The sequence below is a fragment of the Apostichopus japonicus genome, chromosome 7 (assembly GCF_037975245.1).
Source record: "Apostichopus japonicus isolate 1M-3 chromosome 7, ASM3797524v1, whole genome shotgun sequence".
Taxonomy (NCBI): Eukaryota; Metazoa; Echinodermata; class Holothuroidea; order Aspidochirotida; family Stichopodidae; genus Apostichopus; species Apostichopus japonicus.
In genome coordinates, this window is record NC_092567.1 from 8,615,012 (window position 1) to 8,641,336 (window position 26,325).

Below are 26,325 nucleotides of genomic sequence, written 5' to 3' on the forward strand. Positions count from 1 at the left end.
GGATTACAGGAGCATCTTCAGCAGCCCCATCAATCAATGTGCAAGAAACCTTGAACAGCATCAACCCGCTTGACCTCCAGTATGTCTATCGCTTTGCATGTGGACTCAACAAGTCAGCAGCAGACATCATCATCAAACACCTGCAAGAAACCAAAGAGGGACGTCAGTTTGCAATTCTTTGTGTGCTTGAACAAGAAGAAAATTCAGACCAATTCAGGCAGTCAGTTAAGGACTTGGTTTCAAGGGATGTTGAAATTTTCTTTTATCATGCCAAATTATTACAGAGGTCTACCATACAAGTCCTTGAAGTCGCTTCAGCTAATCAGGTAATTATCAATTTGTGTATTGATACTCTTAACACACCAGAACAAGTTCTTAAGTTGAAAAAGTTCACCCATCTTGGTTTACTTTATTTAATATTTGTGACTCATCTTTGCTACACACATTGTTTAGATTTATATTACAACAGTTTATTGCAACTAACAGTTCAACTCTTTTCATTTTTACTCATTTGGGTTCTGATTTTCCTTCTCATTGTGGATAGACAATAAACTTACTAACTTATTAAATTTCCTTTCTGAATAGTTTTGACATTCTGAAGAAGTTTCTATCATCTCACTCCCTTAGTCGGAAATATAAGAAATATAGCACCACATCAAAAAATACGTCCCAACAGCATGCATGCACAAAACAACTATTATTTTGTGTGGAAAGATGACCATAATATAGCAGCAATGATTTGATAAAACAATGTGATATTATAAATCTTAAAAAAAGGTAGCTGGTTCTTGGCTTACCTTGGAAGACACGAAAACAGGTTCTTTAATTTATCCTTTGTAATAATACTGATGTGCTTGTTATGTAATGCTGTTGTGGGTTGACTTCTTCTCAGCTTTAAATGAAAAGGAATGAACAATATAAGCACAGATGTGTAGTAAATAAATTGCATTGGGGTGGTAAAGAATATGTTAGTGATCAGGCCTGGTCCATGAAACAAAAATGTGGAAAAGCAAGATAATAACCAATGAAATAATCATCTTGTCACAATGTTGGGAAGTTGACAGCATGTAGTTTATAAATGTATTAAATTCCTTTCAAATAAGAACATACATGAATATGCACATCAATTTATGATCAGGGCTGTAACTATACATCCCATTGTATTCTTGTTTGGGTCTGGCGGTCTAATATGCATAAATATGCAAAAATACACTAAAAGATAATTACTTAATACAGCTCTATTGCCTTGATCAAAGGTATTCAGCAAAACCCATTACCACTTCAAAAACTGAATGTTGAGAATAGAGTTGTAAAGACACTCACCCACAAAAGAAGTTATGTAATCAGTGATGTTGGATGCTTGAATTTTCTTTTTCAATTCCTTGAAAGACGTATACATGAAAACCGCTTCAATGCAACGTTGAAAACTGTACCAGCTGGAGGTCAAAGAAAGAGTAAACAAAATAATTCAAGCTTCCTTTCACTTGATATGAAGGTGAAAATGAGATCTGTGATAACGTTTGTACCACTGTAAAGAAAAGTGCTTTACTCAAAGTATCCATTGTGGCATGTACTTGAGTCTATAGGGTTCAGTTTGAACCATTGAAATAGTTGCTGACATCATGCTATAAATGTATTGCTGTTTTCATCTTTGGGTTTGTTGGACTGACATATCTCACAGCAAAGGACTTTAACATTATTCAAAGCAATTTTGCTTTATCATACTGCCGCTTGGGGCATGTCCCAATATATCAGCCATGTCAGACTTTGTGACTAGAAGTTGTTGCAAAACGTAGCATAATTTGGCAGTTTTTTGCACATAAGCAACATTGAATGACCTTGGATGACCTAATGGTTTTTATAAAAATGTTCCCCTTGATGATGTGCACTCTGTCCTAAAATCCCAACCTTGATGGACATTTGGTTCTCAAGTTGTTGCAAAAATACAAGTTTTTGACCCCTTAATGACCTTTGTTGACCTTGGATCATATTACCGTTAAGTTTGGAAACGATCCCTTACCCCATTCACAACTAGTCCCAAAATATCAACCATGTCGGACCCTGTCAGTGGTAGTTTCACAAGTTATTGAGGAAAAAAAAAAAAACATTTTGACCCATAAATGACCTTTGGTGACCTTGGATCACATCACAGTTTTTTGAAAAATGTGCCCCTACTTCTTTCACAACTTTTCCTTATATAACAGCCATGTCAGACTTTGTGACTAGAAGTTGTTGCAAAAATTAGCATAAGTTGGCATTTTTTTGCACATAATCAACCTTGAATGACCTTGGATGACCTGATGATTTTTAACAAAAATGTTCCTCTTGATGATATGCACTCTGTCCTAAAATTTGTTTGGCCTAAAATGTTCACACATAATGTTATTGCTAGAAAGGTATCATAACCAACCTTTGGCCCCACATAACTTTAGAACTGGGTGTCCGCAGGGTTGGCATTTTCCCGGGGAAAAACCTGTTTTTCCCACTAAGCGGTAAAAACCAGGTAAAAACCGGGAAAAACTGGTAAATACCGGTAAAAACCGCCTCCGTCTCGGAAACTTTTATTACTTGTCCGTAATATGCAGGGTCATCAGTAGGCACGATATTGTTTCATGACAGGCATATATGTTATTGAATATGGGAGTTTCTTAGCTTCATTTTGAGCTATTTTATCACAACCTAATTCTACTTTTTGTGGAAAAAAAGAGTATTTTTCATATTGCACCTGTATAGTTATTCTGTCACGATCTCTTTACTAGTATGCATTGCCTATTGCCCAAACCATTATAGGTCTACACTGGGACATTCACCCCTCCTAAATTCTTCAGGCCTATTATGTGTTCAGACAGTTCATTCAATTAACACAGTAGGCAACAGTTTATTGAGGTGAACTTCAATCCAGGGGGCTCAATAGAAACTGCTTTGAATCTATGTAAGGCACATGGGCCCAATTAAGTATTAAAAACACAATGGCCTTGTCTAGCCATTCACACAACCCAACTGTTTACCTTGATGCGAACATGGTCCAGTTATTATACAACTTCATGCATGAGTGACTAAACACTTTGAGGTGGACAGGTGAGGTGATACTGGGCACTTCCTGTGTATAGGCTAACTGAAGAGGTAAGAGTATCAACAACACAGGTTACTGTTTCAGATGTTACTTATTCTCAAATTAGTTGATGTCACATAGTGCAGTGCCTGTAAGCAATATAAGCATAGTACAGTGCCTAGTGCGAAGTGTGAACAGAGTACAATTTATCGCAGACATGAAGTGATCGTTCTTGGATGTGAATCATCATCTGGATCTGAGCGGACTACTGGGCCTGTGGAAGTTTCTTGGTGGATACACAGACCTGATTGAACTGAAGGTAAGATCCATGTAAAACTCTGGGATTGGGCTATATTCAGGGTAAACACTAGTAAAAATGCCAGCGGGGTAGGAATGTCCATATGTCTAGTTGTCACTGCCAGTGAAAACTCCACTGAAGAGGGAAGAAATGAATTGAGGATATTTGATAATATTTCTGAAAAGTACAAAGTGAATGATTATAGAATGTTAGTATAGGGGACTATTCTTGTTCACAAATTCAGGGGTCCTGGGTGTGTACTGAGTAATGAACAATAGCTGCCAAATGCAGTTTCAGGAATTGAAGCATCTACAGTGCTCCTATGTATACCAACCAATCTGTTCAACAATACCCCCCCCCCCCTCCTTTACCTGATCTAACTTTTGGCAGTTTTGTGGGATTCCATGTTTTGACATTAGTCTACATCACATCTGGATGACATGGTCAACCTATCACCCTACAGGGTGAATGAGATATTGCAGTCCCTTTGCCATTTCAACAATATTTAATTTTGGTGAATGAGAAGCATGCACTAAAGGGACCCTACCATGTGGGTACCCACGGGTGTCAGGAGACCAGTGATATCAGTATTTTCCGTCAGTACTGTAGAGTGTAACATTGATTACTGGTTTCTTTTCAGGTTCATCGAGTCACAATCAACATGCACAAGGGTGGCCGTCCAATGCACCCTGTATGGGACTCTTTCACCAGGAAGCGAGGAAAGTCGGTAGCGACGTGCAATTATTGTCAGAGTGACGTGAGCGCAAAGTCCGACAGACTGAAAACTCATCTGAAAAAATGCAGGAGGATCAAAAATAATTCAACCACCAGCGCTGATATGGCCATGCCATCCCGCCCAGCAATAACACTGATGACATCCAGGAGATTGCAATCGATGAGAGTACTGCTCCTGCTACATCCACTCCACCAAAGCCTAAGAAGCCAAAAGTTCATCAACCTTCAATCATTTTTGGAGTGAAAACAGATTCGAAGACCAGAGCTCTACTGGATGAACAAGTTGCTAATTTTTTTTATGCATGCAACATTCCTTTCAACGTTGCCAGCCATGACGAATTCATCAAAATGGTTGAGATGCTGCGCCCGGGATACTGCCCTCCAAACCGTAAAGCTCTGGCCAATGAACTGTTGGACAAGACCTATGAAAACATCTCAATGGCAGTGAAGGCGGAGATAGGCGGTGAAGAAGGCACGCTCACTCAAGATGGATGGAGTGACATCCATAACACCCCTGTAATAGCCAGTAGCCTCCATGTCAAGGGAAAGCCATACTTCCTTTCAGCGAAGTTAACTGGTACGAGCTCCAAAACTGCTGCATATTGCCAAACCCTTGCTGAAGAATCCATGGAAGAGGCAGCATCCAGATTTGACTGCAAGGTTAGTGCTGTGGTAACGGACAATGAGAATAAGATGAAAGCTATGCGGAATGGTTTGAAAGAGGCCCATCCTGACCTCACTGTCTATGGCTGTGCATCCCACTGGCTCAACCTCCTTGGGCAAGATGTCACTACAAAAGCAGTGATAAATCAAGTAGTGGAAATCAACAAATATTTTCGAAATCACCATAAGCCAGGGGCCTACTTGGAACAGAAACCAGACTCAGTGAAACCACAGCTCCCAGGTGACACCAGATGGAACAGCCAGCTTGACTGCGTGTCCACCTATCTAAAAAACAGAGCCTCCATGCTGCTTATTATCGCAGAAAACGAAGATGACATCGATGCCCGAATTGCGAGCCTGGTACAAAATGTCGGGTTGTACACAGAAGCCAAATCCATGTGTGAACAGCTTAAGCCAATTGGCAGTGCCTTGGACAGATTGCAGTCGGATTCATCCACAATCGCTGATGCCTGTGAAACCTTCCTTGATCTGTTACGCTGTGACGTCTTATCACCACACAGGGATGCAATCAAGAAGAGGTTCGATCAAGCAATGGTACCAGAGCACTTCCTAGCCAACTTGTTGCATCCTGTGTACAGGGGACAGAAGCTCAGTGCAGAACAAGTGAATGCGGTGCAGGCCTTTCTCCTAGATGAAGCACCGGAGATTGCTTCAGAAGTGTGCCAGATAATAGCTGATGATCTGCCAATCCCCAAGGCCCTCGCTCATCCAACAACACGTGCCAGTTCTAAGCCAGATGTTTGGTGGAAGTGTGTCGCGAGAGCTGGAGCTGCTTCACCACTCCTGAGCCAAACAGCCATAAAACTCTCTCTTTTGCCATCAAGTGCTGCATCAATAGAGAGTTTTCTCCAATTTTGGTATGATCCAGACAAAACTGAGGAACAGGTTGGGAGTGGAAAAAGCAGCGAAACTTGTAGCTTGCTATAGGTATCTACGAGGGAAAGTAGAAGTGGACTGGTAGTCTGTGCCTACTGAAAACCTAAAGCACTTCAACCTGAAAGTATGCTATAGCAGGAGCTACAACATCAGACTCATAGTCTCATACTGGACAGTCATTAGAGTTCTGGGAATTATGTGTTTAAACGTTAATTATTTACTCTGGAGGTCCAGCTAATATTCACTTTGCAAAATTGTTATGCCGAGCTTGACAGGTTGAACACTATACGGGTATTTTTTTAGCTTCATGTAACTAATATTTTAAGACACAAAAACATGTTCATAGTTCATACTGTAGTTTGCAAGAATTTAACAGAGTACACTCTATGTAGTTTTCATTGTTACTTGAGAGACCTACTTGGCGAGCGAGTTGTAAAAGTTACACTGTGAATATGTTTGCTTGCTTTCCATGTTTTTGTGATGGTGTTGCATTATATATATGTAACAAGACAATGTGACATTTATAATATGACGAACCATAGCCCTAGGAGGTACCAACAGTTTGATACTTGTCCATTCTCTACATTATGGAATTATGCATCTCGATAGGAAAATAAAGTTGGTTGATTTGAGCATCCAATATATTATTTATTTGAGTTATTTGTAATAGTCAAATCGGTAAACTCACAAGTTATAGATCATGGCTGTTCTTTGGATGTAACCCAACCCCCTACCATAAGATGCCTTTTTCTTGTAGTTTCTATGCTCCTCCACAAGTTCCACATGAATTTTGAGGAATTCTATATAATTTGAGGTTTTTCCCAGTTTTTCCCACTTATAGGTGGGAAAAACCTCCCGGTAAAAACCGGTAAAAAACCTGTTTTTACCGGGGCGGTAAAAACCGCCCGGTAAAAACCGGCCAACCCTGGGTGTCCGATTGAAGTGGGAGTTGGTTTCCTATATAGAGCACAAAGAGCTCTATCATATATTAAAATATCGAAAACCTATTTTTTGTTTTGCCCCATATCTCCTAAAATGAGCATATTTTTCAAGATTTGACCTTTCACCTTGCTGTCAGATGTAGTTTGACACGCTGATTCCAAAAAGCAACATGGCAAGTATGTGCGACCATCCTAACTGCACTTATTAAAACAAATGACCTCTGATAACTTCGCACACGAAGGTCGCACAGGGGTCAACCATGGACCATTTTGATCGGAAGGTACCTTTGAGATCCGATTTTGTCCACAAAAATTCAAATAACCAAAAAAACTGATAAGGGTCACCGGAGGTCAACCTGAGGTCAAAGGTCACCTAGATGCGGGTCGACTCCTGGATTACAATAGCGTAACTCCCAACCTTGACGGACATTTTTTTCTCAAGTTACTGCAAAAATACTAGCTTTTGACCCCTTATTAACCTTGGATCACATGCCCTTTATGTTGTGAAACGATCCCTAAACCCATTCACAACTACTCCCAAAATATCAACCATGTCGGACCCTGTCAATGGGAGTTATTGCTTGTTTTAATATTTTGGTGTTTGGCCTCTAACTGACCTTTGGTGACCTTGACAGGCACCAAAAACAATAGGGCACATCTACTTAGTGTGGTACTCATATACACCAAATATTAGATTGGTCCAAGCTTCCCTACTTGAGATATCGTGTTTACAAATGAAGCGTCACACACACACAGACGCACAGACGCACACACACACACTCTCCGCCTGCATGAATGCATTTGTTACGATTATCATCGAAACCAAAAATGGACCATATTTATTAATCATACACACCGTTTTGTGTACATTTAAAATTGGTAAGCAATATAGGCATGGCATACCGTGCCTTATAGATGGTGTATGTAGGTTAGACTGAGGCCTTTATCTTCCCTTAGGTTCTTAGGGAGTTTGTTGATCAAGCATGTCTCTGCTCCACCAGGATAAAGGAAGTAACAAAATCACTTTCTACCCAGACTCAAATCTAATTATAACTACAACCCAGCTTACCAGTCCTGTTATACATGTATCATAAACTTACCATTACCATCAGCATATTGTAAACCATTCTGTGCAAGATCCACATCGTGTGACCCCCAAAGATCATCTCAAGACTGATTAATCCACATTTACCTAATGAGGAGATAAAGACAAAAGTAATAAGAATCAGTTGTCACTAATTCCATATTGAGAATATCTGAACTAGATGTTTAATGCAACAATAACATCCCTTGTTATTGAGTTGACTTTTTAATATTTACTCAAAAGTTATTCCATTGCTCACAGAAGTCAAGCGGATTGTTTTAATCAAACAATTGGTATACCAGTGTGAAGCAGAGAATGCTCTAATACATACATGTTGTTGTCTTTGCTTTCACAACTGTCCTAGTAACTTCATTTCCACCGTTGCCAATACACATCAACCTGACCCCCCCCCCCCCCCCCCCGGCCCCTACCCAAACACACACTTATAACATAAGTACATAATAACTTTAAGACCATAAACATAATACAAAATGCATTAAGGATTTCAGATGACATAACATGCTAAGAGCTTGTCATATTGTGTTGTATGATCTTCTGTGATAGAATCGTAAACTGTTACTTGTCACAGTGCAATACCCAATACCTAGCATTACTCATGACAACTATTTAATATGATTGGATAGGTTGACTAAACATTAATCTGAAATTGAGACAAGCATTGAATCTTCAATACAAACTAAGTCAAATATGTCATACAGAATAGTATATTTTATCTTAGGATAAACAAAGACTTAAAAAGTGGGTCTGGTGATAAAATTGTGCATGGAACTGTGCCTGGCTCTCAAAGTCACTGGTTTTGTGTACACCTTACTTGAATAATGCTTTTTTAGCCTCACAAGATGTGATTGTGAATCTTAGAACTGGTGTGCCACAGTTTATCAGGAGTTTGGAGAAAAATATCAAAGAAGTAAAGGAGATACAAGCTCAACCATAATCTTCAGCTGATATGATAGACACCTTTGAGATGAATACCAAAGGTGGAGGTGATTTGCATTTTACTCTCCAATTATATTTCAATTCATACTTCCAATATGTGTAAGCAAATGCTTTAAAGAGTCATCTCTACTGTACTACAGTAAATAAACATCATAACAAACAAAGTACATTAAAGTTCAAGATTATATCCATATTTGTGTGACCTGTGTGTGATCAACCTAAATTAATCAAGGTTTCTTGTTATTTGATGGAGTGTTCATTACAAATACCTCTAACTCAAAGCTCAGCAATACAGACTGAGTTGACTTCGTTAATGTTTCTCCAGCATTATTGATTATCTAAAATGATATTTCAAGATTTTGGTTTTAATCTGAAGAAAATAAATACCTAAACAGAAGACATATTTGTAGGTAACCCAAACTAATTTGATACAAACCAACACGTTGTCTTCCAGTCTTACCATTCTCGGGAGTGTCAGGAGTTCTTTAAGAATTTATTTATTTGAGTCTCAGGAGGCAATTGTTATTTCAGTTTGGCAAATGGTAAAATGTACCAGAGGGTGTTTAGGCAGCTTTTGTGTCATGGGAAGCTCATAACAAACATACCAAGTTCTGGAAGAATCCAGCAAGAATCCGATCATGTTATTGTCCTTACTAGGGATTAATTCTGTCAGCTGTATTTTTAGTGGATGAGTTAAAACGTGATATAAAATTCTTTCAGTGAGAGCGATTGTAGATAAAAGAGTATTCCCTGATCTGCGACGCTAGCCAAAAATCTACCACACATCTTTGAAACGTTATCATTACTGTTCTACACTTACCATTAGTGTGATTATCATCACATAGAGGAAATATAAGCTGATGAAACATTCATTTTCCTTTCAGCACAGTGTGAAAAACTTCCATCGAAAATGTGCAACTACAGATGGAATAGGTGATCACCTAATAGCTCGCTTCAGGATAATTCAAGTTAACCTAATGAAGAGAAAAGAAAGTGATGTGAATAAGATTTAAGTCCTAATGATACTGTAGATATATTGAGAATGTCGGTCAGAAATATATATCTGTATGTCTCTGGCTAACTACCCTGTAAACATGGACATCCACAGAAACAAATACAGAGGAAGGAAAGTACACTTCAGTTTCCAATAACCAGGTATTAAGTGTAAAACAATTAACCAGTAAACTGGGTCAATCCATGCCAAATCAACAGTGGCCTCCACGTCGACCCTCTCAGAATCGCCTGAAATTGATATGGTGTCTTGCCATATGGCTCTAAGGATGAAATTGGGCCAAAAAAAAATATCGTTGATAGGATACGGCCCCGCCTAGCAATCAAATCCAGATTGCATTTTAAGAGCCCTAAATTTGTGTCAAGTTTGGAGGCATTTTTTGCATAAATGTAAAGTATTTTATGTCTGATATTGCAGATATTGTGGAAGACACATGGCCAGTCTTCGAATTTAGCTAATTTTGGGGAAAATTTATGGTCTCAATTTTTCGTAACAAGTAATTAAAATGGCAGAAAATGAGATAGGGATCTTTTCTGGCCCTACTTTTGAGTGTGCTCTATATTCACAAGCAAAGGCATGTTTGAGTTTTAATTTCCATAGGATCCTTGTCCAGTGGTAGTTGTACGGGAAAAGTGCAAAAAAAAAGCCAAGCGGGTCGTACATTTTACGAACAGCGCCCTCAAACTTAAGAAATCTCACTTCTGGCCCTAATTGGGGGTCCATTTTGGGCCTGTGGGTATTTTTTAATTTTTTTTTAAATAGCTTTATTTCAGGAGCATATTGACCCTATTTTTAAAAGCTCAAGTCAAAAAGTTGTGTATTTTGTGTTATCTACTCAAATTTACAACTCGAAAATTGCAAAAATCACTTCGTTCATATGTATGAAAATGCTCGCACAAGCCGATTTGAGTAATTCAAATGACAACAACTTCTTAGCATTAGCATACAGGTGCTAAACAATTAAGAGGGTTGTCCACTAGCATAAGGACTATAAATAAACTGCATTTTCAGGGTCATATGCCCAACGATGCCTGTGAACAGCGCCCTCAAACATCACATTTTACCAATATTTTGGGCTATTTTGGGCATTTCAAGGTCAAATTTGGTCACAATTAAAAGTTTTATTTTTGGTTTTTAATACAAAACTAGTAAGATATGTATAGTTATGATGCAAAGAATGAGCTAAAACATCTTTTATATTAGTTATTAATGCTCTGATGAGCAGCTTAAAGTGGCGTATATGAGAGTTACCTCAGCTCTACAGAAACATGCTTGCGAGGGCAAACAGTGGTAACAAAGATCTTCATTTAAGGAGATGTTAAACAACATTAGAAACTACTGAAATGCATTTATTAAAAGTGTTCTGTCTAATACTCTTTGACTCCCTCTCACCCCCTCCCCCCCCCAACACCCTCCCCATAGTGCACTATGCAGATTTGTATACATGCAGTATGTGACTGACTTTTACTGCATAGAGACTGCATATAAAACATGCATTCAAGGTATACTGAATAATTTGGTATGGTAATCTTCTGCTTCAAATTGTCTGTATGCATGTAACCCACCCCTCCCACCCACATCCTCTACCCAACCCTATATCAGAATAGAAAATGAATGTGAACCAGTGCGTACAGTGTGCACTATATATGTGTGTACATGTTCAGTACAGTGTTATTTTACACCAAGCAAATAAATACACACTGTCCACAATCATGTACAGTACACACTGTGTACTGGTCATTCCATTCAATACTGTGCATATTTCAATGTCATTTTAAATATTTGCAATGTAGTGTATGCTTTTGCCAATTCAATAAATTAAAAGACTCAATAATTTAAAAGGAATGTTTAACCAGTACATAAATGTGCAGTGTGTATACTACACATGATTTTGTACAGTGTTTATTTTCAAGTGCTTGGTAAAAAATAACACTGTACTGAACATGTACACACATATATAGTGCACACTGCATAGTGCATATTTCAATGTCTTTTTAAATATTTGCAATGTAGTGTATGCATTTGCTAATTCACTAAATTAAAAGACTTTCAATAATTTATAAGGAATGTTTAACCAGTACATAAATGTGCAGTGTGTATACTGCACATGATTTTGTACAGTGTTTATTTTCAAGTGCTTGGTAAAAAATAACACTGTACTGAACATGTACACACATATATAGTGCACACTGCATAGTGCATATTTCAATGTCTTTTTAAATATTTGCAATGTAGTGTATGCATTTGCTAATTCACTAAATTAAAAGACTCAATAATTTATAAGGAATGTTGAACCAGTACATACATGTGCAGTGTGTATACTGTACATGATTTTGTACAGTGTTTATTTTCAAGTGCTTGGTGAAAAATAACACTGTACTGAACATGTACACGCATATATAGTGCACACTGCATAGTGCATACTGTGCATATTTCAATGTCTTTTTAAATATTTGCAATGTAGTGTATGCATTTGCTAATTCACTAAATTAAAAGACTTTTAATAATTTAAAAGGAATGTTTAACCAGTACATACATGTACAGTGTGTATACTGTACATGATTTTGGACAGTGTGTATTTAATAGTACTTGGTGTAAAATAACACTGTACTGATAATATATTTCGCATGCGATTTGAGAATTGAGCACATTTCCTGTGAATATCATTTAGTTGTTCCAAAGGCGTATCATTGCCGGGGCGGGGGGGGGGGGCTGAAGCACCCATCACTTCTTGAGATTGTTTCCATCTGCATGAAAATGTGCCCCACACAACCCTATGCCCACCCCTCTAATCGCTTCCCGATGACATGCTATACAATACAAGATTTATTACTGTTGACTTCTAAAGACGTTTGAAATGACTAGATGAAAGTATGTTGGTATTTCAACATTTATCAGATAATTTATAAATTATACACTTGGATCAAGGGCGTAGGAACCGGGGGGGCTGGGGGGGCGCCAGCCCCCCAGTGAAAAATGTGGAGGGGGGAAGTATCATTCCGCCCCCCCGCTTCGCAAGTCAGAAAACCCCTTTTTCATTTCAAATGAGAAAAAAATCTCATTTGGAGCACCAAATTGCATCTAAGACCTGGTGAAAATACAAAATTAAGTTTACAAAATGGAGTGGGTGTTGAAGTGTGCTATTTTGCACCAAATTGCATCTGAGGCTACCTAGAAATGCAAAAAAATCCAAAGGGGAGGGGGACCCCCTCCCCTTAGACCCCTCCCCAAGGCCGGCCATCAGTCTTCAGCCCCCCCACTCAAAAGTACCTTCCTACGCCACTGACTTGGATAAAAGTCAAGGGGAGGGGTGGGAGGGGGCAATGTTCTATTCAGCTGAGAAGAAGGCCACTGCTACGAGTGTACACCCCTACCGGCCCGCTCCAATCCCCCCTTACGACTTTACAAAAACATTGTTCATAGGCAAAACTGCATGGTGTATGGAGCCAATTTAAGACCCAATTGGTGGTCTAATTATGCCTCGGGGTGCACCAGTTAACATCAATTTTCAAAAAGAATTCAGGGACGGGGCTACTGAGATTTGCCTTCAACAAGCCAACAACCACACCTCTGCCATTCTTAAGTTCTCTGGCCTTTCCATAATAGTGCAGGACCTACCTAAGTCAGTTGGGATTTGTTACCCCCCCCCCCCTTTGAAATCCTATATTAAAATGGGGGTTGAGAAGGGGTCCAATTCTCCTAGTCCTGCAAATCGATTTCAAGTAGTAGATAACCTATGCATCTGCCATTAAAATGTGGTACATGGCTACATGAAGGTAACATGCTACAGTATACTGTGTACCTCTTTGCAGATACAAATACTAGTCATTGTTTTTAGTACATTTTGTTAGTTCTACACAATGAAACAAATGGAATCATAAAAAAAAGGATTTGATGTTAATTATAGAACTAGTTAGGCAAGATGTCCTGACGTACATATGGCCTGTAGATTTGATCACAAGTATGCAACACAACCCATTACAATTTCACAAACTGACTGTTGAGAAATTATTATGTAAAGACTCACCAAAATCTCCGCCACAAAGGAAGTTATGTCATCAGTGATGTGTTCCCACTTGCTTTTTTCTTTCATTTTCTTGGAGGAAATGTACCTTAGAAATGTTGAAAATGGTATCACCTGGAGGTTAAAGAAAAATACAAAATAACTCAACTTTCCATTCACTAGATTTATCAAGATGAAAATTGGTCAGGTCTGTGATCATTTTTGTAACAGACATCAACGTCTTCCCTTGTTTCTTATTAATAAGTATATATGAATATTTTATATAGCTGTAATATCAGGGCAGCATATATATTGTTTTATATTTCTGTTTTTATTTTTGGGTATGTTGGACTGACATACAGATAGCTAACAGCACAGGACTAATATCATTATTAAAAGCACCTTTGCCTTTATCTTAAAGCTGCTCTTTAGGAATATGTTTTGCATATGAGGTAATCAATACAGTCAGTTATTTACAACACTTGAAGTGGTATCTGATCAACTCCATGTTACGTTCCATGAGTTGTGAAGCCCCCCCCCCCCCCCCAAATAAAAGACATATTTGGAAAATTGCTGGAATATTTCTAACAAATTTGTGAGCTATCTTCCATAGTACTGCAACAGAAAATATATGAAGAAAGCATATGTGCTGGAGTTTCCTGGAGATATCTCTTAAACGGCCAGTATTATAACTGAAGTGCAAATAATGTACATCTTACACAGAACACATTAAGAGAATCCTTCAATACTGTTGACCAATGGCTAAGAATGGACTTCTGAATTACTTTGGTTTTTACTCTGAGGACATGCATATGGTTCAGAAGGTTCATGCATGTTTTGTATTACTGACTGACAACAACATATCCACACATTACAGTAAACCCACTAAAGACTTCCATTTGTAATCCCTTAGTATATAGCTCATTGACAAATGACATAAAACCTAAATTATCTTCTGATTTAAATTTGACATCAATTTTCCTAGGTATTATATGTACTGAGAGGGGAAGGGTTGGAAAGGTTAGGATGGAAACAGAGATTTTTATGGTTCCTGTTAGTCATTCTACATGGTTCTAACTTAGTGTGGGTATGGTTCTAACTTAGTGTGTGTATGGGTCTCATTTTGTGTGCAGTGACTCTATTTAATTGTTAGGGCACATGCACTTATGAATTAAATTTATTGTTTATGAGCCTGCCATACATTTTACTGCCTTATTAGGCTGACAATACAGAGGAGTCTGGCTGCACTATTAAGACCGAGCACTACGCTTACCTGCCACCCAGCACTACAGTATGACAAACTGATAAATTAGAAGGGATCAAGTCATCTGAATATTTTGTTCCTTCATTTATGATGAATACACAAAACAAAGAAATGGACCTGGATATTAAACACATACACCTCTTTGTGTAGTTTTACACATTGGTATACAATACAATGTATGGCATGCAGTGTCTAACATATGGTGTATGTACTGTATGTTGAGGCCTTTATCTTCCCCTCTGGCCCTTAGGGAATTTGCTGGTCAAGCAAGATTCAAAACAATTGCTGTTCCTCCAGGATTTAGGCAGTAACAAAATCACTTTCTACCCAGAATCAAATCTAATTATAAATAACACCCAGCATATCAGTCCTGCTATACACTAATTATACACTAATCATTACCATCAGCATATTGTAAACCATTCTGTGCAAGATCCACATCATGTGACCCCCAAAGATCGTCTCAAGAAAGATTAATCCACATTTACCTAATGAGGAGATGAAGACAAAGACAATAAGAAACATATCAGAACTAGATGTTTAATGCAAACGATAAAATCCCTTGTTTTTGAGTTTCCCTTTTTAATATTTACTCAACATTTATTCCATTGCTCACAGATACACAAGATTATGCTAAAATGACTCAATAATTGCAAGTTCATTCATTTTATTGCAAGGCGCTTTTATTTTAAAGTTGAATAATTTTTGGAAATTTATCCATAAAGAAAACAAAAGGCAAAACTTGGTAACATGTTTGCAATCCTATGGTTTAGACTAATTTGGTCAGCACACTTTCTAATTGGTACTTTTAACGTTGTTTGGTGCAGCAGGCCAATAAAGTTGTTCCCAAATTTCTAACTCTATTACTTTGAAGTCAAGCAAAGTTAGGCAATATTACTGGTCTAGATTGCTTTTTTTTCAAACTATCTGTATACCAGTGTGAAGCAAAGGCTGCTCTATTACATAAATGTTAGTGTTTTTGCTTTCACAACTTTCCCAGTAACTTAATTTCCAACTTTGCCAATATGTAGCAACATGATGCACACCCCCCCCCCCCCACCCAAACACACTCTTATAACAGAAAAACTGAATTACACAATAACTTTAAGAACAGAAAAATAATACAAATGCATTAAAGATTTCAGATGACATAACATGCTGCTGAATCCTAAAAGAACTTGTCATATCGTGTTGTATGATCTTCTGTGATAGAATCGTAAACTGTTGCTAGTCGGGTCAATCCATGCCAAATCAACAGATTTTTGGGTCGATTCCACGTCGACCCTCTCAGAATCGCCTGAAATTGATATGGTGTCTTGCCATATGTCTCAAAGGATGAAATTGGGCAAAAAAAATTTTTTAAAAATTTTCGTTGCTAGGATACGGCCCCGCCTAGCAACCAAATCCAGATTGCATTTTAAGAGCACTTAATTTGTGTCAAGTTTGGAGGCATTTTTTGCATAAATGTAAAGTATTTTATGTCTGATATTGCAGATATTGTGGAAGACATGTGGCCAGTCTTCGAATTTAGCTAATTTTGAGGAAAATTTACGGTCTCAATTTTTCGTAACAGGTAATTAAAATGGCAGAAAATGAGATAGGGGTCTTTTCTGGCCCTACTTTGAGTGTGCTCTATATTCACAAGCAGAGGCATGTTTGAGTTTTAATTTCCATAGGATCCTTGTCCAGTGGTAGTTGTACGGGAAAAGTGCAAAAAAAAAGTCAAGCGGGTCGTACGTTTTACGAACAGCGCCCTCAAACTTAAGAAATCTCACTTCTGGCCCTAATTGGGGGTCCATTTTGGGCCTGTGGGTATTTTTTTTTTTTTTTTTAAATAGCATTTTTCAGGAGTGTATTGACCCTATTTTTAAAAACTCAAGTCAAAAAGTTGTGTATTTTGTGTTATCTAGTCAAATTTACGACTCGAAAATTGCGAAAATCACTTCGTTCATATGTATGAAAATGCTTGCACAAGCCGATTTGAGTAATTCAAATGACAACAACTTCTTAGCATTAGCATACAGGTGCTTAACAATTAGGAGGGTGGTCCACTAGCATAAGGACTACACATAAACTGCATTTTCAGGGTCATATGCCCAACGATGCCTGTGAACAGCGCCCTCAAACATCACATTTTACCAATATTTTGGGCTATTTTGGGCATTTCAAGGTCAAATTTGGTCACAATTAAAAGGTTTTTTTTCGGTTTTTAATACAAAATTAGTAAGATATGTATAGTTATGATGCACAGAATGAGCTAAAACATCTTTTATATTAGTTATTAATGCTCTGATGAGCAGCTTAAAGTGGCGTATATGAGAGTTACATCAGCTCTACAGAAACATGCTTGCGAGGGCAAACAGTGGTAAAATTGTATCTTCATTCAAGGAGATGTTAAACAACATTAGAAACTATTGAAATGTATTTATTCAAAGTGTTCTGTCTAATACTCTTTGACTCCCTCTCACCCCCACCCCCCCCAGCTCCCTCCCCATAGTGCACTATGCAGATTTGTATACACACACTATGTGACTGACTTTTACTGCATAGAGACTGCATAAACATGCATTCAAGGTATACTGAATTATTTGGTATGGTAATCTTCTGCTTCAAATTGTCTGTATGCATGTAACCCACCCCTCCCACCCACATCCTCAACCCAACCCTATATCAGAATAGAAAATTGTGAACCAGTGCGTACAGTGTGCACTATATATGTGTGTACATGTTCAGTACAGTGTTATTTTACACCAAGCAAATAAATACACACTGTCCACAATCATGTACAGTATACACTGTGTACTGGTCATTCCATTCAATACTGTGCATATATCAATGTCATTTTAAATATTTGAAATGTAGTGTATGCTTTTGCTAATTCAATAAATTAAAAGACTTATAGATTTATATAAAGGAATTTTTAACCAGTACATACATGTACAGTGTGTATACTGTACATGATTTTGGACAGTGTGTATTTAAATAGTACTTGGTGTAAAATAACACTGTACAGAACATGTACACACATATATAGTACACACATATATAGTGCACACTGTACGCACTGGTTCACATTCATTTTCTATTCTGATATAGGGTTGGGTAGAGGATGTGGGTGGGAGGGGTGGGTTACATGCATACAGACAATTTGAAGCAGAAGATTACCATACCAAATAATTCAGTATACCTTGAATGCATGTTTATGCAGTCTCTATGCAGTAAAAGTCAGTCACATACTGTGTGTATACAAATCTGCATAGTGCACTATGGGGAGGGTGCTGGGGGGGGGGGTGGGGGTGAGAGGGAGTCAAAGAGTATTAGACAGAACACTTTTAATAAATACATTTCAATAGTTTCTAATGTTGTTTAACATCTCCTTGAATGAAGATACAATTTTACCACTGTTTGCCCTCGCAAGCATGTTTCTGTAGAGCTGATGTAACTCTCATATACGCCACTTTAAGCTGCTCATCAGAGCATTAATAACTAATATAAAAGATGTTTTAGCTCATTCTGTGCATCATAACTATACATATCTTACTAATTTTGTATTAAAAACCGAAAAAAAAACTTTTAATTGTGACCAAATTTGACCTTGAAATGCCCAAAATAGCCCAAAATATTGGTAAAATGTGATGTTTGAGGGCGCTGTTCACAGGCATCGTTGGGCATATGACCCTGAAAATGCAGTTTATGTGTAGTCCTTATGCTAGTGGACCACCCTCCTAATTGTTAAGCACCTGTATGCTAATGCTAAGAAGTTGTTGTCATTTGAATTACTCAAATCGGCTTGTGCAAGCATTTTCATACATATGAACGAAGTGATTTTCGCAATTTTTGAGTCGTAAATTTGACTAGATAACACAAAATACACAACTTTTTGACTTGAGTTTTTAAAAATAGGGTCAATACGCTCCTGAAAAATGCTATTTAAAAAAAAAAAAAAAAATACCCACAGGCCCAAAATGGACCCCCAATTAGGGCCAGAAGTGAGATTTCTTAAGTTTGAGGGCGCTGTTCGTAAAACGTACGACCCGCTTGACTTTTTTTTTGCACTTTTCCCATACAACTACCACTGGACAAGGATCCTATGGAAATTAAAACTCAAACATGCCTCTGCTTGTGAATATAGAGCACACTCAAAGTAGGGCCAGAAAAGACCCCTATCTCATTTTCTGCCATTTTAATTACCTGTTACGAAAAATTGAGACCGTAAATTTTCCTCAAAATTAGCTAAATTCGAAGACTGGCCACATGTCTTCCACAATATCTGCAATATCAGACATAAAATACTTTACATTTATGCAAAAAATGCCTCCAAACTTGACACAAATTAAGTGCTCTTAAAATGCAATCTGGATTTGGTTGCTAGGCGGGGCCGTATCCTAGCAACGAAAATTTAAAAAATTTTTTTTTTGCCCAATTTCATCCTTTGAGACATATGGCAAGACACCATATCAATTTCAGGCGATTCTGAGAGGGTCGACGTGGAGGCCACTGTTGATTTGGCATGGATTGACCCAGTCATAATGCAATACTCAATACCTATCATCATCCTTGACAACTATTTAATATGATGGGATAGGTGGACCTTGCCATAAATTACATAATATCCACTCAACCTGGAGACGTGACAATAGGAAGCCTTCATTAGCATTATATGCTCACACAGGAATGAAACGGTTACGTAATGAAACAATGGATGTCTAATGACCATTAAAATTGGTCAGATTTGAAAGATTAGAGATGTCGTTGGCATCAGAATTTCATCCTCTTGAAAACTACAATTATGGTACAATTTGTAGAGATGATGCTACAATTAGAGAAACACTGAACAAAAGAGGTCTCACAGAATCCCTGAGTTTAAGACACAACCTTTAGCAGTATTCTAACTAGATTGTTCATATCTTATGTCTTGTTTTGCAGTGATTGGAACTGATGGGGCTTGGGGGGGGGGGGTGCTGGATGACAGACCTTTCGGTGGGGAAATTTCCCTTGAGGGATCATCTGATATGTCATGGAGTAAATATATCCAATTAAAAACTTGCATTCTCATGGAGGAGGGGGATGGGTGGATGTGGTAAGAATCAGGTGGTGCACCATGTAATCATTACCCTGCTCATGTAAACTGTACACATTTCTTCCAAGAGCTGTAATCTGGATATGAAACTGGTAAATCCCTAAACAGGCTGATCTCAGGACTGAATAATTCCAGCTTACCTGATGATGAGGAAAAACAAAATACATTTGGTCATCACTTATAATGTTATTATTCATGTAAATTGTCATCACCCAGTCTGCAAGTAGCTGCATTCTATCATGTAACATTGTCAGACACAGAACACAGCTATTATAAACATATGGTATGCTACTGTAGTTTCAAAATAAATTACTCAGTTATAATTATAACAACAATGTAAAGAACCTAATGCAACTTGAATACAAATCTATAGACTGTACAAGATGAGTTCAAGGTCTTATAATGCTTCCCACAGTGTACATACAGCTCACCTAATACCAAACTAATTGAAATATAAAGAAACATTAATTTGAAATTGAGACAAGCATTGAATCTTCAGTACAAACTTTAAGCAATACCACTGGTAATCCAGTCTGGTTAATATTCATTTGAGAAACAAAAGTTATAACAATGCAACCCTGAAATAGAATGGAGCCTGGAGAAAAACATTATGAAGGATCCTGGTCACATAATTTAGTAACCATTGGTTCACTGTACTGTCTATAGGTTGATGAATTTGTAGGATTTCTGAAATGATGACATTGTACTATAATTGATTGAGTTAAAGTACATATTTTTCTATCTGCAGACTTTGACATAAACTGTTATTTCATAACATGTTGTTCGGTGCAGTCTTGGTGTGAAGTGAAGGGAAGGGGGGTTGGTATATTGTCATCAGCTGAGTCCCCAGCAAAATATGTGATAAAAAATAGTATATTTTATCTTAGGATAAACAAAGACTTAGAAAGTGGGTCTGGTGATAAAATTGTGCATGGAACTGTGCCTGGCTCTCAAAGTCACTGGTTTTGTGTACACCTTACTTGAATAATGCTTTTTTAGCCTCACAAGATGTGATTGTGAATATTAGAACTGGTGTGCAACAGTTTGGAGAAAAATATCAAAGAATTAAAGGAGATACAAACCCAACCATAATCTTTAGCTGATATGAAAGACTGATCATTGAGATGAATATCAACGGTGGAGGTGATTTGTATTTTACTGTTCGATTACATTTCAAATCATAATTCCAATATATATGTAAGCAAATGCTTAAAACAATTATCTCTACCGTACTACAGTAAATAAACATCATAACAAACATAATACATTTAAGTTCAAGATTTTATCCGTAGTTGTGTGACCTTTGTGTGACCTACCTAACTTAATCAAGGTTTCTTGTTTTTGTTTGATGGAGTGTTCATTACAAATACCTCTAACTCAAAGCTCAACAATACAGACTCAGTTGACTTCTTTAATGTTTCTACAGCATTATGGAATATCTAAAATGGTATTGCAAGTTTTCGGTTTTAATCTGAAGAAAGTAAATACCTCAACAGAAGACATATTTGTAGATAACCCAAGCTACTTTCTTACAGAACCAACAAGTTGTCTTCCAGTCTTACCATTCTAGAAGTGTCAGGAGTTCTAGAAGAATTTATTAATATGAGTCTCGGAGGCAATTTTTATTTCAGTTTGACAAATGGTTAAAACGTACCAGAGGGTGTTTGGGGGCCTATTGTGTCATGGCAAGCTCACTACAAACATACCAATTACTGGATTAATCCATAAAAATCTACCAGAGGTTGTTGAAACATTACTATCACTGTTCTATACTAACCATTAATGTTATTACCATTACATGGAAGAAATATCAGATGATGAACCACTCGTTGTCCTTGTCAGCTTAGTATGAACACTTCCATCAAAAACTGGTAACTACAGGTGGAATAGGTGATCCCCTAATAGCTCGCTTCATAGTTAACCTAATGAAGAGAAAAGAAAGTGATGTGAATGAGATTTAAGTCCTAATTATAGGATATATTTAGAATATCAGTCAGAAATACATAGTCTCTGGCTAACTACCCTGTATACATGGACAATCACAGAGAAAAAATACAGAGGAAGGAAAGTACACTTCAGTTTCCAATAACCAGGTAAGTGTAAAAAAAAAATAACCAGTTAAGCATCAAACTTGAACCGGATTGTCCGTTGTTTAGTGGAAGTGGCATATAAAGGTGTGGTGCAGTGATATAAATGAGCTCCCAAAGGAGAGTCCAACCTCACACAAACCCAACCATGCATGGTTTGGGCCTGACTGAGAAATGTGTGAGATTTCGCACCACTCTTTCGTATTGAGGACAGAATGTCTTTTGAATTTCCACTCATTAGGAGATAATTGTATCTAATTTAGTGTGTCAGCTTTGGTGGATGTGTTTTCATGATATTTTTCTTTATTTAATGGCACCAGGCCCCCGGAGATTGCATTGGCTACATTGACCTAGTTACAACACTCTCGGGGGGGGGGGGTCTCTTTCTAGATTTAAGATCACCAAAGGTTTATAAAGCACCCTGTTTAGCTGGTCAATAGCCATACAATATGGTTAGTTCTTTCTACAAATTTGGCAGATGAAGACACTTATAACCTCAAAATTTTGAGTCAAAAAGTTTTGAGATGAAAATGTCCAAATTTTGACTGTTGAGGTGAAAATCTTGAGATAAAAATTCCAAATATTAAGGAAGCAAATTCAAAATTTTCAAATTTGGTGACACTTATATATTTTTTTTAAGCCACAGTACTAAGTCGGTGAAGTTAGATCAGTTTTGAGACCAATTAGATTTCTAAAACCAACTGCAGTGACTGGCTCAGCAATGTTTAAAAATTAAACAAGCATAAGTGACAATTCTTCATTCACAGCTGTACATACTCAGATTAGTAGGAAGTATTTCCAATTGTGTTCTCTGTTTATAGGGCTGGACTTACAAGTGTACTGCAAAGCTCTCCAAATCTTCAGTACTTTCACATAGTTTCTGGAATCTGCTAGCAATTTTGAGCACATGAGGACATGTCAGTAATAGAAATACTTTATCTGATTTTACACTGTGGAATATATATAAATATCTGAGCCCTAGCCGGGTGCTTCAGAATAGCTCTGTAACATCTCTTCTACTTCCTGTCTTCTTCTACTAAGTTTAAAACATGTAAATACATGTTAGAGAGAAAAATGTAATTTCTATATAGTATAAATCTAAGCCCTGATGGGAGTCCCTGGGGACTTTAGCTGAGGCATTTTTACTTTTCAGATATTTAATGTTCTTTGATAGTGATTTTGCAGCCCAAGTGAAGCCAATGGGGTGGGGAGGGGGAAAGTTATAACCACCCTTATGGATGCCAGTGCATAAAAGTTTTAATGCCCTCTAAATGTGTTTATTTTAAAAAGTATTTAGCTCTCAAATATGCAAGGAAGAAATGTTATCATGACATGATATTGATAAAGAGTGGCAGGGGAATTTAAATTCCTTAACCATGCCTGCTAGCCATATGTTTGGTGAATAAAGTCACAACAACCAGATTAACTTAATTCTTACCATTCCTATGTAACTCTGTGCATCAAGAAGTGTAGGATACTGAAAGAAGCTTGATAGATGCATACAGACCTAATCTGTTTGACCCCAAAATATGGAGAATAACATTTTTCAGGGCCAAAAACCGGGAGAATAAGGGAAAATAGGGAGGTTGGTCATTTTCAACTGAAATTATATAAATACTCCTAAATAAATAGTCTACAGTACCGCTCATGTATAACTGGACATGTGTACGCGCACAGGATCGTATAAACAAGTACAATCGCGTATAAAATCGTTGACAAACAAATTGCCGCGTAGACACCTTGTATAATCCCTGTACGAGTTTATACGCAGGTTATGCTATTGTGCTCAATGGATAGGGGTTAAAGTCGCCGAAAGAATTAGTGAGATGTTTGAAACAGCCGTTTCTTAAATCGTAGTTTAAGACGTGATATTCACCTAGCATCGAAGAGGACGCAGGTAAAGTGTGTGCCGGCATAGAACTTAACTGTTTTTTTTTTGTCGTACACAAGTAGCCTACATGCGAACTGCACACATTCGGTACGCCGCATGTACAAACAAGTGACAACTTGTGTTTATTAAACTTGTGCAGACGCGTATCCAGGGGGGGGGCGTTGGGGGCGCGCGCCCCCGGGTAAGAAAGAGAGGAGAGAAAAAAAGAGAGAATAAAAAAGGAAAAAAAAGAGGGGGAAAAAGAGAGAAAAAAGGAGAAAAGGAGGGAACAGAAGAAAAACGCCAAAGACACCGGGAAGAGAGAGAGGAACAGTGACATAATTACAGCGCTGATCCATATTATATACAGTACACAGGGTAGCCAGTGGCGTATTAAGGATTTCGGAAGGGGCATGCGCCTCGGCCTACCCCTTACACCGACAACTCCAATTTTGACGTTTCCATTTTCCCTCTCTCACTAATGTATATACTCTATATGGTATATCATATTACCCACGTGTGTGTATGGACGCCTTAAACAGTTGTACAATTGTGCTATGAAAAAAACTGTGGCTGGTCTCGAACTCGACCGAGTCGTTGGGGAACATGGCGCATTTCGGTATTAGACCAGAATCGATATGCGAACTGCACTATACATGTGTTCTTCGATGCAACACTGCCATCCACAGATAAAATGTAATACACTCCAACCTGAATGCTAATTGTTACCCCAAATCTAGTACCGTAACTCGTACAATTAATCTAAAAATAAATTTTGCATGAGATTTGAGAATTGAGCACATTTCCTGTGAATATCATGTAGTTGACCCAAAGGCGTATCATTGCCGTGGCGGAGGGGGGGGGGGCTGACGCACCCATCACTTCTTGAGATTGTTCCCATCTGCATGAAAATGTGCGCCTCACAACCCTACGCCCACCCCTCTTATCGCTTCCCGATGACATGCTATACAATACGAGAATTATTACTGTTTACATTGTTAGGCGTGACTTCTCCTAAAGACATTTGAAATGACGAGATGAAAGTATTTTGGTATTTCAACATTAATCAGAAAATTTCTAAATTATACACTTGGATAAAAGTCGGGGGAGGGGTGGGAGGGGGCAATGTTCTATTCAGCTGAGAAGAAGGCCACTGCTACGAGTGTACACCCCTACCGGCCCGCTCCAATCCCCCCCTTACGACTTTACAAAAACATTGTTCATAGGCAAAACTGCATGGTGTATGGAGCCAATTTTAGACCTAATTGGTGGTCTAATTATGCCTCGGGGTGCACCAGTTAACATCAATTTTCAAAAAGAATTCAGGGACGGGGCTACTGAGATTTGCCTTCAACAAGCCAACGACCACACCTCCGCCATTTTTAAATTCTATGGCCTTTTCATAATAGTGCAGGACCTACCTGAGTCAGTTGGGATTTGCTACCCCCCCCCCCCTTTGAAATCCTATATTAAAATGGGGGTTGAAAAGGGGTCCCATTCTCCTAGTCCTGCAAACCGATTTCAAGTAGTAGATAACCTATGCATCTGCCATTAAAATGTGGTACATGGCTACATGAAGGTAACATGCTACAGTATACTATTTACCTCTTTGCAAATACAAATACTAGTCATTGTTCTTAGTACATTTTGTTAGTTCTACACAATGAAACAATTTGAATCAAAAAAATATTTGATGTTATTTATAGAACTAGTTAGGCAAGATGTCCTTACGTACATATGGCCTGTAGATTTGATCACAAGTATGCAACACAACCCATTACAATTTCACAAACTGACTGTTGAGAAATTATTATGTAAAAACTCACCAAAATCTCCGCCACAAAGGAAGTTATGTCATCAGTGATGTGTTCCCACTTGCTTTTTTCTTTCATTTTCTTGGAGGAAATGTACCAAAGAAATGTTGAAAATGGTATCACCTGGAGGTTAAAGAAAAATATAAAATAACTCAACTTTCCATTCACTAGATTTATCAAGATCAACGTCTTCCCTTGTTTCTTATTAAAAAGTATATATGAATATTTTATATAGCTGTAATATCAGGGCAGCATATATATTGTTTTATATTTCTGTTTTTATTTTTGGGTATGTTGGACTGACATACAGATAGCTAACAGCACAGGACTAATATCATTATTAAAAGCACCTTTGCCTTTATCTTAAAGCTGCTCTTTAGGAATATGTTTTGCATCTGAGGTAATAAATACAGACAGTTATTTACAACACTTGAAGTGGTATCTGATCGACTCCATGTTACGGTCTATGAGTTGTGAACCCCCCCCCCCCCCCAATAAAAGACATATTTGGAAAATTGCTAGAATATTTCTAACAAATTTGTGAGCTATCTTCCATAGTACTGCAACA

At 37.8% G+C, this 26,325-nt stretch overlaps 2 protein-coding genes and 1 long non-coding RNA gene across 9 annotated transcripts in view; 2 read left to right on the forward strand and 1 right to left on the reverse strand.

The window, feature by feature from the left end:
• Positions 1–26,236, reverse strand: LOC139970093 (uncharacterized). Of its 2 annotated transcripts, none has more exons than XR_011793974.1 (9): positions 25,770–26,236; positions 21,779–21,908; positions 20,021–20,126; positions 13,667–15,394; positions 9,448–9,601; positions 7,687–7,778; positions 1,324–1,436; positions 798–892; positions 1–140 (listed from the first exon to the last, which is right to left on the reverse strand). It is a non-coding gene; the product is annotated as an uncharacterized lncRNA (long non-coding RNA). The 2 variants fall into 2 exon arrangements; XR_011793973.1 differs by having other exon boundaries at positions 21,764–21,908.
• Positions 1–26,325, forward strand: part of LOC139970073 (uncharacterized) — a 202,587-nt gene that overhangs the window by 103,855 nt on the left and 72,407 nt on the right. The gene's annotated exons all lie outside the window — the stretch shown is intronic.
• LOC139970037 (NLR family CARD domain-containing protein 4-like) overlaps positions 1–26,325 on the forward strand; it is a 118,725-nt gene that overhangs the window by 22,401 nt on the left and 69,999 nt on the right. For 3 of the 6 annotated variants that reach the window (XM_071975617.1, XM_071975620.1, XM_071975619.1), the window contains exon 6: positions 10–326. In XM_071975617.1, the coding sequence (XP_071831718.1) occupies positions 10–326 (317 nt within the window). Of the gene's footprint in view, positions 1–9; positions 792–3,179; positions 3,372–3,990; positions 4,129–26,325 lie in introns of those variants that run through there. The other 3 variants (XR_011793897.1, XR_011793898.1, XM_071975621.1) reach the window with 3 other exon arrangements.